Below are 14,548 nucleotides of genomic sequence, written 5' to 3' on the forward strand. Positions count from 1 at the left end.
AAAAATAAAAATAATTCGAAAAAAGGGGGAAAATTTCTTATGTCCAAACGGGCTCTTAGAGTTGTGTTTGGACATGAATATTATTTAAGGTTGTTTTTGAAGTTTTGTGAGTGGTTTGATTGAAAATTTTCAAAAACATATTTTTGGAGTTTTTCAAATTTTCGAAAAATTCAAAAATTCATCATCAAGTTAAAATTGGAAAATTTATGGCCAAACATTGATTTCGAAAAAAAGTAAAAAAAATTAAAAATTATGTCCAAACGAGACCGTTCCAATTGAATTTTTTTCCAAGATTCGTTGCAATAGATATATCTATTGGAACGGTTTAGATAAACGTTGCAAAACGAAACATCTGTAGGAATGGTGCCCACTCACATGCAACGGTTTTATAGTCAGAATGTGTCGGTACTACCCATGACTTATTGCAAGGGTTCCAATCGTTGCAAAAATATTTGTTGCCATAGGCCCATTTTCTAGTAGTGTTTATTATACTGCTTCTTTGCCCCCACCCCCTTCCTCCTTCTTCATTACCCTCTTAGCATTTCTTCGGTCGTAGATCTGCTCCTCTCATGATCAAATAGTCATGTTAGTTTGTATGAGTCCACCAAACAGTAGAGTACCTGGTCCTCTACAAGATTCTGCTGAGAATGCTAATAAAATAGTATGTAAATAAGGCAGAGGATTTTTACGTGAAAAAATCTCACACAAGGGGATCAAAAAACCACAACCTACACATGTAAGCTTTTAACTTCACTAATTTGTAAAGAATCTATTACAAACCACTTTGCAATGACTCATATTGCAAAAGATTTACTCAACTAACTTGTGGTACTCTTACCACAAGCCACTTTGTGACTTCCTAGTTACAAAGGCTTTTTCTAACTTGTGATGCTTTCACCACAAGCCACTTTGTAATTCTACAATTACAAAGACTTTTGCTTATGACTAAATTTAGTCACAACATAAACTCAAGGAGTTTACGGATTTACAAGAGGATTCCTAATCAAACGCTTCTAGCTAAGCAGTTTAGGAGATATAACAAGTACAATAACAAAGTTACAATCCAACTAGTATAACAACAAGTTATTTTTTAGGAACTGGTCCGTAGTTGCGTTCAAATTTGTTCTTCAAGCTTGAGAGGATTGATTTCTCTGTTTTTGGCAAGAAGCTTGAATGAGAAGCCGAAACCTTCAATTGATATTTTGTATAAAACTCATTGTAGGTACATCTTGATCACATCACTTGAAATGATATGAGCACTTTATTTGGTTAGAGAATGAGTGGACGCTGGAGACGATGCAGTGCGGCAGAAACAGTGTCGTCGGTCACTTTATTTCCAGTTGTGTCCAATTGACTTTGTATTACTATGAGGAAACCACAAGAGTATCAGGTCCTTGCGTGGGTTCCTAGCTCCTGAAGTTGTAGCAGTTCACCTTTAGTTGGAATCCGTTAAAGCTTGCAGTATAGTCCAAGTAGGTCAGGTTCCCTATCTGGTTCTTAACAGTAAGTTTGTTAGATCATTAAAACATAAGGCAAGAATATTTAAAACCTATCAATTTTTCCCTTTTTGATGATGACAAACTTAACATTTATAGAGTGGATTTAGAGCAGTAAGAATCGGAACACAAGGTTCCCCTGAGACTATGTCGTATCGTAACAATAGTTCCCCCATGTGTTCCCCCTGAGTTGATGGTTGTCCGTATTATTGTATTTTTTTCCCTTTTGGCATCATTAAAAAAATAGAATAACAGCACAAAGAAGTCCAGTTAAGCTAACTCATGCCACATATGTGCACACAATCATGATAGAGAATAGAACACATAAAGAGAGTACTGACATAATAAAATGAGGATTGATATTAACAAAGCTTTAATATGCCTATGCTTTGAAAAAGCGAAAGGCAACATTGGACTTGTTTACGGGAGCAGTAGTGTTTCATCCCAACCACACAAAAAAAGAAAACAAAAACATCCGCCAAAATATATAAAAAAAACATAACAGACATCTCCAGAAACTGGTCACTGAAGGGGTACTTAGGGGGCACTAGGAGTAAAAGGCTTGGTAGCTGCAGCAAGTGTTTGGAGAACGAGGTCTATTCGGGCGTTTGCTGACTTTTGCTCATTGAGCAGTTCTGCTTTCAGGTTTTCTACTTGTGCCCTGAGATCAGCATTCTCCTGTGTCAAACGAGCCACTTCATCATTTGACATCGGAACCTCTCGGGCTTGCTGACCTTCCAGGATAGCATTCCTGGCCTTCAACCACGAATTTCCTCAGCTGCACTGTTCTGAGCATTTATAAGCTGTGAAACGGTTGATGTACTTTCTACCCCCCCCCCCATACTTTTCCACACACTCGCGCTCTTCCAAAGTCGTCTGTGAGAAAGTCTGCTTCCTAGTCCCCACTTTGCACGTCCCCAGTGGGACTTTAAAGAATTTGAACACTGGAGTAAGAAGGAACCCATAGGTAAGGCCATGATTACCATCTTTAAAGGTGGCAACTTTTTGCATGTGTTCAATCATAATAGCAGGCAGACTCACATGAGTAAAACTGTCCAGTTGCTCCATCAAGAATAGATCAGACTTAGAAATCACTGACCTCCTTTCAGCTTGAGGCAATAGAACTTTGTTAACCAATTCAAATAGCAGTTGGTAAACAAGGAGTAGTGCTTTCTTATAGATCTGGGGCCCTTTCTAGTTAGTATTGTCTTTTACCATTGCATTTCTGAAGTTATACTGACACACATCTCTTATACGGGACACACCAGCTGTAGGAACTTTTAAAATCTCCCCAAGCAGCTTTACATCAAAGATGATGTCCACCCCATTGACCAAAGCACAAATATGGTTAGTATCAATTGGAAAGAGGCTAGCAAAGAAACTTTGTACCTCATCCTTATATACCTTAGGTGCATCAACTTGAAATAGATGCACCCAACGTTGAAACTCGATCATTTCCAAAATTTGGCGCATTCCATCCATCTCAAAGATTGTTGGGTCAAACATACAACCCTACAGAACTTTTTGATGCCTCAAGTGCTTAGAGCCAAGGCTGACTTCACTTCTCATTTTCTTCACAGAACCAGGTTCTTCAAAAAATTCAGACTTGCGTTTCTCGGACTTCTCTCCACTGACTTTGCCTTTTCCCTTGGATTTGACTAGGACATCCTCATCAGACATGGAAAACTCACTCACCACCTCTTTCATTTTAGACCTAGATGTTGACCCTTTCTCTATTGAAGTAGGCTTCGTCTTTTTTGAAGACTGTATAACAAGTGAACCAGGTTCATCTGGGGTTTCCTCTTCCACCTCGACTACATGGATTGCCTCAGCACTTACAGGTACACCATCTTTCACCAACTTTCTTCTTTTCTTTTTACTACTCTTCTTGCTCCTTTGAAGGGCAGAATCGTAGGCCACTTTAACTTGAAGCCTGGTAATAGGTCATTTGATTTCAGACTCAGGGGTGGACGCAACCCTCCGCTACTTATGAATGCATCAAGAGCCACATTATCTAGGTCTTCTTCATCACTGGATCTCATTTCAGGTGCTTGAATTTCCAGGGGCACAACATCGAATGCAGGAACACCATTGTCCTGGGAATGAGAGCCCTGACCTGGATCCTCTGGAGAGGGATCAGGTTCCGCATGTGATGCCTTAGTAGTATCTGCTACTGCATCCCTTCAACAGCTACAATGGCCCATTCTTCCTCCACACTTTATGTCTCATTTTTCTGAGATGTAATCTCATGCAGTACACCATCAACGGATACCACAAACACGGTTACAACATTTTTCTCTTCCTCAACCGGTGCTTCCACCACCATGGAATTGGTAGCAACGATGGCAGAACTCTTTGTGACCTCAGGATTTTGACCTTGTTCTCCACTTAGGATTTGACTGGTGGGAACATCAGACGATGGGGATAACGGAGCAGTAGTTTCAAGGGTTTTTGAATTAGTAAGAGATTGGGAAACTGGGAGAGGTGTGACTGTAGCAGCAGGAGTAATAGAGGGTGAGGAAGGCTCAATGAGAGCGAAAGGTTCCATAGATTGATCAATGGTAGTTACAATTGAGGCGTGGAGATCGGAAGTTATCTCATCCATTGGAAGAAGTGGTGTGACAATATTTTTTGGGTGATTCTAGTGTAAGACTTATGGTTAAGAGGAGCAGAGAAGAGGGTTTTTAAAAGGAGAGGATAATTATGAAGAGAGAGGAATAAGCATCGGTCCTGAAACGACGGTTGGGTGTGGAGAATTGTAATGTTTTAGAGGGAGATGGAACGATTTGAAATGAAGAGACGTGACAATAGGATCAGAAAAGTTGATGACATGGCAGTTGTGTTTTGTACCCTTTTTAAGACGTGTATTAAAGGATGCACAGAACTACTAACCTTTGGTACAAGAACCAGGTTCTTAACTTTTTTATTTGAAAGAATCAATCCTCTTTTATCATTCATGCACTGCATCTATCGTTTCTATACTCATCATGCGTGTTTACTTGCAACGGTATTGAAGTGAGTTAGACATGGCTAGAAAACACTTTGAGCCAGTTATTTCTTGAAGGTAAAAGCCAGCTAAAGAGAAATCAGGTTCTCAATTTAGGTTTAAAAGCCCCAGCTTCACTCTGTTTCTTTCAAATTGTTCCCTACTTAGCACCTTGGTGAAAATGTCTACAATTTGATCTTCTGTGCTGCAAAACTTCATACATATGAGCCCTTTCTCCATATTGTCTCTCATAAAATGATGCCTCACATCAATATGTTTTGTCCTTTTGTGTTGAACTGGATTCTTGGACATGTTGAGTGCACTGGTGTTGTCACATAGAAGGGGCACACTCTCAGTGGGGTACGTCCTCCAGATGCTGCTTGATCCATAAAAGCTGAGTGCAGCAGGATGCTGCAACTACATATTCAGCTTTAGTTTTTGAAAGAGCCACTAAATTTTGCTTCCTTGTACCCCAAGAGATAAGACATGAACCTAAGAAGTGAGTCATTCTAGAAGTGCTTTTCCTAGCCACAAGATAACCTGCATAATCTGCATCATCATACCCAATCAGATTAAAACTGTCACTTGATGGATAATACAGCACCAGGTCCTGTGTTCCTTTGAGATATCTTAGTATTCTTTTGGCAGCCTTCAAGTGAGATTCCATGGGATTTGATTGAAACCTTGCACATAACCCCACACTGAAAACAATATCAGGTTTACTGGCAGTGAGATAGAGGAGAGACCCAATAATGCCTCTATACATGGTTTGATTCACAAGAGATCCAGTTTCATCCATGTACAGTCGAGTGGCAGTAGCAATGGGAGTGTCAATTACCTTTGATGCTTCCATGTCAAACCTTTTCAAGAGTTCTCTGATGTATTTTTGCTGACAAATGGATATACCCTTTGGGGACTGTTTTACTTGAAGACCCAAAAAGAAGTTTAGTTCCCCCATCTTGCTCATTTCAAATTCACTTGCCATGAGTTTTGCAAATTCTTCACACAGAGAATCAGTTGTTGCTCCAAAAATGATATCATCAACATAAACCTGAACAATGAGCAGGTTCCTTCCTTGTTTCTTTAAGAAAAGAGTGTTGTCAATTTTCCCTCTTTTAAAACCATTTTCCAGGAGGAATTTTGACAATCTTTCATACCAAGCTCGAGGAGCCTAATTTAACCCGTACAGAGCTTTGTCCAGTTTAAACACATATTCAGGGTGCTCATGACATTCAAACCCTGGGGGTTGCTTCACATAGACTTCTTCCTTAAGGAGTCCATTCAAAAATGCACTCTTGACATCTATTTGGAACAAGGTGAATTCCATATGAGATGCAAAAACGATTAGAATTCTAATAGCTTCCATGCGAGCCACTGGAGCAAACGTTTCATCATAGTCAATCCCTTCCTCCTGATTGTAGCCTTGGGCCACTAGCTTGGCCTTGTTCCTTGTGGTAGTTCCGTGTTCATCGAGCTTGTTTCTGAATACCTATATGGTTCCTATAATGGTTCGATTTGGGGCTCTAGGTACCATGTGCCACACATTGTTTCTCTCAAACTGATGTAGCTTGTCTTGCATGGTTGTAATCCAATCTGCATCTTTCAAAGCTTCCTTGATATTTTTGGGTTCTATCTGGGAGAGAAAGGCTGAGAAGGCAAGTGAATTTCTAGCTCTTGACCTAGTTTGTACTCGGGAATCTAGGGGAGTGATAATATTGTCTATTGGATGAGAGCTCTGGTGTCTCCAGTTAGACGCCTGAGGTTCATTCTAAGAGGAGGAAGATATGTTTGGCTGATTTTCTTCTGTCCTTCTCTCAGGTGCTAGTGGAGTTCCCTAAACTGCATCAACCACTCTTTCTTCAACTTCAGTGGTTTTAATTGAAGTGCTTGGTTTTGTTGAAGATGAAGCAGCGTTTTCTTCATTTGGCTCCTTTACTTGACTCATCATATCTGCCTTTCCATTTATCATGTTAATGATTTCACCAGGAACTAATGAGGGTCCTTCATCTTGATCTTCCTCAGCACTCTTCTCAAGTGATGGATAAGAATCATCAAAAATAACATGAACACTTTCCTCAACACATTGAGTTCGCTTATTATATATCTTGTAAGCCTTTCTTTGAGAAGAGTAGCCCAGAAATATTCCTTCATCACTCTTGGCATCAAATTTACCAAGCTGATCCTTTCCATTATTGAGAACATAGCATTTGCACCCAAATGTTCTTAGGTGAGTCAGCTTGGGTTTCCTTCCATTCAGCATTTCATACGAGGTTTTGTTCAGAAGTGATCGGATCATGCACCTGTTCACCAAATAGCAGGCGGTATTGACAGTTTCAGCCCAGAAGTTCTTTGCAATTCCACTGTCGATCAACATTGTTCTTGCCATTTCCCCTAGAGTTTTGTCCTTCCTTTCTACTGCTCCATTTTGCTGGGGAGTACTGGGAGCTGAGAAGTTTTGTGTGATGCCATTTTCATTGCAAAATTCATCAAATTTGACATTGTCAAATTCTGTCCTATGATCTGATCTAATGCATGCGACTCTAGATTCCATCTTCACCTGGATTTTCTTCACAAAGGCCACAAGTACCTCAACAGTTTCATCTTTGGTTCTGAGAAACAGAGTCCATGTGAATCTAGAGTAGTCATCTACTATCATAAAAATGTATATTTTTCCTCCTATGCTTTGCACTTTCATAGGTCCACACAGATCCATATGCAAAAGCTCTAGTGGCTTTGAGGTGCTCACATCTCTTTTAGGCTTAAAAGAGGACTTCACATGTTTTCCTTTAGCACAAGCATCACTGACTTTTTGCATCTTGAATTGTGACATAGGCAGACCATGGACCAGGTCCTTCTAAATTAGTTTGTTTAGAAGAGAAAAACTTGCATAGCCCAGTCTTCTGTGCCATAGTTCAGCTTCATCATCAACAGCTTTCAAACAACTCAGATCACTATTCTGTAAGGACTCGAAATCAGCGACATAGATGTTCTTGTATCTTTTGGCCACAAGTACTATTTCACCGGTCACAAGATCAGTGACTGTACATATTTTGGACAAGAATTTTACCTTGTTGCCTTTATCACAGATTTGAGAAATACTTAAGACACTATACTTAAGGCCATTTACATAGTAAACATTTTTAATAGAATGAGTGAGTGACTTCCCGACTTTTCCAACTCTAAGAATGTACCCCTTTTTGCCATTGCCAAAAGATATACTCCCTCCTTACAAGGCTTTTAGTGAAAGAAAGTCGGTGTTCCCAGTCATGTGTTTTGAATACCCACTATTCATGAACCATTATTGACCACTTCCTTTCACTGTTCCTTGCACAAGAGATTAGGAGTTAGTTTTAGGAACCCAAACAAGTTTGGGTCCCTTATAGTAAGCAAGAGGATGAATAAGGGTTCTCTTAGTCCATGTAGATAATGTGCGTTTTTTGTAAGTAGAACCCGGTCCCTCTTTTGTAGTCACCGTTTCAGCAAACACTTTGTTTTTCTGAACTGATTGATTCTTAGCCTGGACATCTTCATTGAAGCCCTTAGTGTTCCCACATCGGGTATAAGGCCAGTTATCAGAGATAGTGACGTACTTACTATGAGGGTTGTGGGGAGTTTTCTCCCTTTGGAACCCTGCTCCCTGCATGTTTTCATAATCATTAGTATGCAAAGCAGTGGTAGCTTTTGAGGACCAGGTCCACTTTAGGGACTTTTCAAGATCATCATTTACTCTTTCCAGATTAGTTTGGAAAAGCTCGTTTTTCTCAATTTCAGCACACATCCTAAATCTCATAGCTTTCACCTCACTTTCAAGCCTAATGTGTTCCTCACTTGCTATCTCCTTTCCCTTTCTAGAACTTTCAGGTTTTGACTTAGTCCATGGTTTAACTATTGTTTCCCTTAGGTCTGCAATTTCTGCCAACATATCACTTTTTTCTTTTCTGAGGGTTTCAACGGTTTTCTTATGGTCAGTAACTGCAACCACTAAGTCGTCTCTAGTTTGTTCAGATTCTCCTAATTCTAAGGTCAAAGAATCCCTATCCTCCACAAGACTATGAAAACCAGTGATTAATACATCATCTAAAAACATGAGTTTTTTTGGAGAATAGGATTTCAGATTTTTCTGAACATCCCTGAAGTTTACCTCTTTATTGCCATTGTCTTCATCATCATCTGATTGAGCCATCAAAGCAAAAGTTGAGTCATATCCAGTCTTTTCACCTTCAACTGCCATCATGGAACTATCACCAGTATCAGGTTCATCTTCAGACTCACTAGATGAATCCCCCCATGTTGCAAGAGATTGTCTCATCATATTGTCAACAGATCTTTTTCTCTTGAAGTCCTTGACAGGAACCGGGTTCGTCTTAGTTGTTTTCTCATGATGGTTCTTGGAGAATTCTTTCTTCAGGAGAGGACAGTCTTTCATGAAGTGTCTAGGCTTTCCACACTTATAACAAAGATCACAGTTTCTTGGTCTGATAGAAATGTCCCTTTTTAGCATTTCTCCATTTTTTTTGACCATCTTCTGAAATCTTTTGGTTAGGTAAGCCATGTCACTGTCTTCCTCACTTGAATCATTGTAATCATCTTTAAGTACCAGGTTCTTTTCCCTTTTTGGTTCTCTTTTTTCACTATTTATCTTTTTCTTTAACTCATGGGTCTTCAAGTTTCCGATCAGCTCTTCTACGGTCAGCTCTAGCTTGTTTCTGAGAATGATTTCATCAACGGAGTGTAACTCATTTATGATAGAAGTGAATCTCGTATGCATATCTTGAATGGATTCGTCGTCCCTCATTTTGAAGAGTTCATACTCGGTAGTGAGCATGTCAATCTTAGACTGTTTTACTTGTGTAGTTCTCTCATGAGCTGTTTGCAAAGCTTCACATATCTCCTTGGCAGTGTCACAGGTGGAGATTCTATTGTACTCTTCAGGTCCTATTCCATATACTAGAATGTTTTTGGTATGAAAATTCTTCTCCACAGCTATGTTGTCTACTTCAGTGTACTCTTTGTTGGTTTTTGCCATTGAAAATGGGAGTTCCTGTAGTACTCTGGTTGGAACATAAGGACCATCGCATATGATATCCCATAACTTACAATCCTCAGCCATGATAAAATCGTGCATTATCGCTTTCCATAACCCATAGTATTGTCCATTGAACTTGGGTGGTCGGTATGTAGATTGACCTTCTTCCAAATTTGGTGGGGCAGCCATGAGGATCCTTCCTAGGTGTTAGCCTGATAGGAAAAACCTGTTCTGATACCAATTATTAGTTTGTATGAGTCTACCAAACAGTAGAGTACCTGGTCCTTTACAAGATTTTGCTGAGAATGCTAATAAAATAGTATGTAAATAAGGCAGAGGATTTTTACGTGGAAAAATCCCACACAAGGGGATCAAAAAACCACAACCTACACCTGTAGGCTTTTAACTTCACTAACTTGTAAAGAGCTTATTACAAGCCAATTTGCAATGACTCCTATTGCAAATGATTTACTCAACTAACTTGTGGTACTCTTACCACAAGCCACTTTGTGGCTTCATAGTTACAAAGGCTTTTTCTAACATGTGATGCTTTCACCACAAGCCACTTTGTAATTCTACAATTACAAAGACTTTTGCTTATGACTAAATCTAGTCACAACATAAACTCAAGGAGTTTACGGATTTACAAGAGGATTCCTAATCAAACGCTTCTAGCTAAGCAGTTTAAGAGGTATAACAAGTACAATAACAAAGTTACAACTCAACTAGGACAACAACAAGATATCTTTTAGGAACTGGTCCGTAGTTGCTTTCAAATTTGTTCTTCAATCTTGAGAGGATTGATTTCTCTATTTTTTGCAAGAAGCTTGAATGAGAAACTGAAACCTTCAAGTGATATTTTGTATAAAATTCATTGTAGGTACATCTTGATCACATCACTTGAAATGATGTGAGCACTTTATTTGGTTAGAGAATGAGTGGGCGCTGGAGATAATGCAGTGCGGCAAAAATAGTGTCGCCATTCACTTCATTTCCAGCTGTCTCCAATTGACTTTGTACTGTTATGAGGAAACCACAAGAGTATCAGGTCCTTGTGTGGGTTCTTAGCTCCTGAAGCTGTAACAGTTCACCTTTAGCTGGAATCCATTAAAGCTTGCAGTATAGTCCAAGTAGGTCAGGTTCCCTATCTAGACCTTAACAGTAAGTTTGTTAGATCATAAAAACATAAGGCGAGAATATTTAAAACCTATCAAGTCAAAACCATAAAACTTAATTTGGATACTTATGTTAAGTGCCAGAGCTCTTTTAAAATGGCTTTTATATATATATATATATATATATATATATATATATATATAGTATTCAATCTTCGGTCATCACATTGAGCAAGTGACTTCTCCGGACAACATAGGGTGCACCTTATATATTGTTTCCTAATTTATATATGTGCATAAATATATTTTATATGGTATGACATCTAAAGTTATGGCCTAGTGATCAATGAAGTGGGAGCGGAACTGTTGCGTCCAACACTGTCGTTATACAAGCTAGCAATAAATCAACACGCTGATCAATAGTTTCATAACACATTTTGAAACAAGTGATGAAATAAATAAGCGGAGTCGTTCCATTTTCATAGTAAAATACTGACAACATCTACAAAGTTTGAACATGATCAAAACATAAAACTGAATGTCATAACAGTATACAACCATGAACAATGGTCTAAAATTCCTAAAACCCGGTGTCACAAGTGCATGAGCATCTACTTAGAATATACAATATTACTACAACAACTGCCTGGAATAGGAAATAGATAAAATACAGTAAATGAATATGAAGAGGACTTTGTGTGCTACAGATCGTAACATATAAGCAGCTCACCCCAAAATATCCTCAGTAGTTTCTCCTACGCACCTGTATTACCACCAAATGTACATATCTTAGTATCTACACAATTAGTGCGAAAGTATAGTATGAGTACACAAATCAACGCGTACCAAGTAAATATTTAGTCTAACCTCAAAGAAGTAGTATTGAAGGGTCGAACATCTACACTTACTAGTGGTCTAATAATCAAGTACAATAAAAGTAGACTGGTATACAACATAGCAAGTAGCAATAAAACAGACAAATATGTATAATATGATTATTAACAGCAGAATAAACGAAATCGTCAAATATCAAATACTGCCTCAATGGAATATATGAGACCAATATTAGGTGCAAATGTCAAATACGAGTTAGGATACTCATATATGCACTGACTCTCTGTCGAAATATTACGCACGATTCTGCCGAGGAGAACGACCCGATCTCATAAGAGTAGTGTTACATGATACTGTCGAGGTACGACCTGATCCCATAAGTGTTTCTCGTAATACTCCCGAGGCGAACAGTCTGATCCTATAAGAATGGTGTTACATGATATTGTCGAGGTTGTACGGCCTGATCCCATAAGTGTATCTCATGATACTACCAAGGCGAACTGTCTGATTTCATAAGAGTAGTGTTGAGGCGATCAACCCGTTCTAGAAGAGTATTGAAACTTTCGACGAGTCACAAGCCCAACTCGTGAATATACTTACGAGTTGAATAATTATGAAACTCTTGAACAAATTAGTACGACACGGGAGTAAATCCAAGTGAGAAATTACAATTTCCGCGGCTAATTAAGTAGCACGCCAAGTCTCTAGAATAATAAAGCTCGGTACTTTACTCAAGTCTAGTCTCAGACTAAAACATGAATTAAAGTATTTAAACATGAAAGATTAACTCAAGTAATACAATTAAAGCATGGTGTAAATCTAAGTCTACCCGGGCGTGTCAAAATCTAGCATACGCATGGATGTTCATCACCTCGTACGTACGTAGCTCCCATAACACGTAGCACGTAGCAAATATAGCACTTACAGGATAAGATCCATCTTACAAGATTAGGCAAGTGACTTACCTTGATCCGAAATCTAATAATAGACTCCAACAGCTCTCTAACACATCAAACCAATGTCAAACGACCTAAAACTAGCCAAAGAACGTGCATACCAATCAAAACATATTTAAAAACTCGTGATTTAACAATTAAAAACCATCTCAACCACACACGAAAAGTCAACAAAAGTTAACCCCCAGTCCCACGCGCCCGAATTCCAAAAATTCTCGAAAATACATGTCACCTGTGGCACTACGAACTCAAATATTCAATTTGTTCTTAACTCCATATCTAATTTCATGGTCAAATACTCTTTTTATTAAATATTAGGTTCCCAACCAAAAATTCCAAATAACCAACAATATCTACTAATTTTCATGTTAAATTCTATATATAATCCATGTATTTATGTCACAACAAAATGAAATCACTTACCTTATGGTAGATGGCGAAAATTGTCTTCAATAATCACCCTAAATGCACTACTTATATTCCAAGAACTTAAAAAGTAAATAAATAAAACCAAAATCTTGAAATTGGATGTTTAATACTCCTGGCAGGCCTCCTTCTTCGCGATCATGGTCACTAGCCATGCGATCGTGGTTAAAAAATGCTCTAGCATCATTTTCTTCATCGCGACCAAGAAGCCACGCGATCGAGATGTACAATTTTTGTTTTCCTCTGCACAAACAGCCTTCAATATAATGGCTATAACTCTTTGTACAATATTCAAATGACAAACAGTTTCATTTTAAGCAAAATTAGACTCAAAAGGCTACAATTTTTTTTTTGGATCATTCCCAAATTCCTTATAGCTGCAAGATATAAGCTCCCAAAGTTCGAGCACTAACCACAAAAAAATCTTGTATGCGATTACGACCCTTCCTTCTGTGATCGTGATTCACAAGCCCTGAAATGCACTTTACTCTTTGTGAATGCAGCCCCCACCTCCGCAATGGCTATTCACAATCATGTGATGAGCTATCAACATCTCAAAAAGGCCTAAAAGTGGTCTAAAGCCATTCCAAAACTCACCTAAGATCCAAGGAACCCTATCCATTAAATTTAACAAGTTTAAATACCATATGTAAACTTGTCCAACGGTTCGGAACACGAATTACAACATAAAAAAGAATTAAAGATTAAACTCAATTTCTTAAAGTCTCTACTTCCAACTTCGCCAAATGCGTCTGATTCATATTTACACAATTCGGAATAGAACCAAATTTCACACACAAGTCCAATATGACAACACAAACCTATCCCTAGGCTCAGAATATCAAACGGAATCCGATATCACCGAAGTCAACTATCGATCAAACTTAAGAACTCTTCAAACCTTCAAATTGGCAAATAGAGTCAAAACCTTCTAGGAACATCCAAATTCAAATTCGAATATATACCCAAGTCCAAAATCAACATACAAACATATTGGGACCTTTAAATCCCAATTCTAAGATCGTTTACTCAAAAGTCAAATCTTGGTCAAATCTTCCAACTTAAAGCTTCCAAATTGAGAATCATTCTTCCAAATCAATCTGAACCTCTCGAACATCGAAACCAAACCTACACACAAATCATAATGCATCATAAGAAGCTACTCAAAGTCTCAAATCGCCGAACGGATTGCTAAAGCTCAAAATGATTGGCTGAGTCATTACATTCTTCCCCACTTAAACATGCGTTCGTCCTTGAATGTGTCAAGAGTCATTCCAAAGCCATCAAATAACTGTATAATCTCCTCATATGCACACCCATGCCATGTCAATCCATATAAGTCGATTAACACATACACACAACTGAACAGTATTCCTTCGATCTGTAACGACCCGACTGGTCATTTTGAGCTTTTGCACTTATGCTCACCATTTCTCGGGTATGACTAGCCTCGTGTGATGTATTATGACTTATGTAAATTATTGGTTTTGGTTTTCAGGGTGATCGGAATGAATTTGAAAGAATAGTTCTCAATTTGAAGCTTAAAATTTGAAAGGTTGACCAAGTTTTGACTTGTTAGTATATGATATCAGATTAGAATTTTTATGATTTGGTTAGCTCCGTTAGGTGATTTGGGACTTAGGAGTGTGATCAGCATGTATTTTGGACGTCCATAGAAGGTTTAGGCTTGAATTGCCGGAATTGGGATT

The 14,548-nt window shown here is 38.5% G+C and overlaps 3 protein-coding genes across 3 annotated transcripts; all 3 read right to left on the reverse strand.

Annotated features, from left to right (window-relative positions):
- Positions 1-3,008: 3,008 nt before the first annotated feature.
- On the reverse strand, positions 3,009-4,101 carry LOC104216131 (uncharacterized). Its single transcript, XM_009766128.1, has 3 exons — positions 3,776-4,101; positions 3,474-3,677; positions 3,009-3,429 (listed from the first exon to the last, which is right to left on the reverse strand). The coding sequence occupies exons 1-3, from the start codon at positions 4,099-4,101 to the stop codon at positions 3,009-3,011; spliced, it is 951 nt and encodes a 316-aa protein (XP_009764430.1).
- Positions 4,102-4,834: 733 nt separating this feature from the next.
- Positions 4,835-5,440, reverse strand: LOC138869093 (secreted RxLR effector protein 161-like). Its single transcript, XM_070146683.1, has one exon. It carries the CDS (start codon positions 5,438-5,440, stop codon positions 4,835-4,837), a length of 606 nt encoding a protein of 201 aa, XP_070002784.1.
- Positions 5,441-7,819: 2,379 nt separating this feature from the next.
- On the reverse strand, positions 7,820-9,697 carry LOC138869094 (uncharacterized). The gene has a single exon (XM_070146684.1). The coding sequence runs from the start codon at positions 9,695-9,697 to the stop codon at positions 7,820-7,822; it is 1,878 nt and encodes a 625-aa protein (XP_070002785.1).
- Between the last annotated feature and the right edge of the window lie 4,851 nt (positions 9,698-14,548).

The sequence above is a fragment of the Nicotiana sylvestris genome, chromosome 5, assembly GCF_000393655.2.
Source record: "Nicotiana sylvestris chromosome 5, ASM39365v2, whole genome shotgun sequence".
Classification (NCBI taxonomy): Eukaryota; Viridiplantae; Streptophyta; class Magnoliopsida; order Solanales; family Solanaceae; genus Nicotiana; species Nicotiana sylvestris.

What these genes read in the sequence shown, in the direction of transcription:
- LOC104216131 (XM_009766128.1), bottom strand. Translation starts at nt 4,101, where the DNA reads ATGGATGAGATAACTTCCGATCTCCACGCCTCAATTGTAACTACCATT. An exon ending in GAGAAAAATGTTGTAACCGT is followed by an intron (nt 3,678 to 3,775) that starts GTTTGTGGTATC and finishes TAGCTGTTGAAG; the next exon opens with GGATGCAGTAGCAGATACTA. An exon ending in GCATTCATAAGTAGCGGAGG is followed by an intron (nt 3,430 to 3,473) that starts GTTGCGTCCACC and finishes ACCTATTACCAG; the next exon opens with GCTTCAAGTTAAAGTGGCCT.
- LOC138869093 (XM_070146683.1), bottom strand. Translation starts at nt 5,440, where the DNA reads ATGGGGGAACTAAACTTCTTTTTGGGTCTTCAAGTAAAACAGTCCCCA.
- LOC138869094 (XM_070146684.1), bottom strand. Translation starts at nt 9,697, where the DNA reads ATGGCTGCCCCACCAAATTTGGAAGAAGGTCAATCTACATACCGACCA.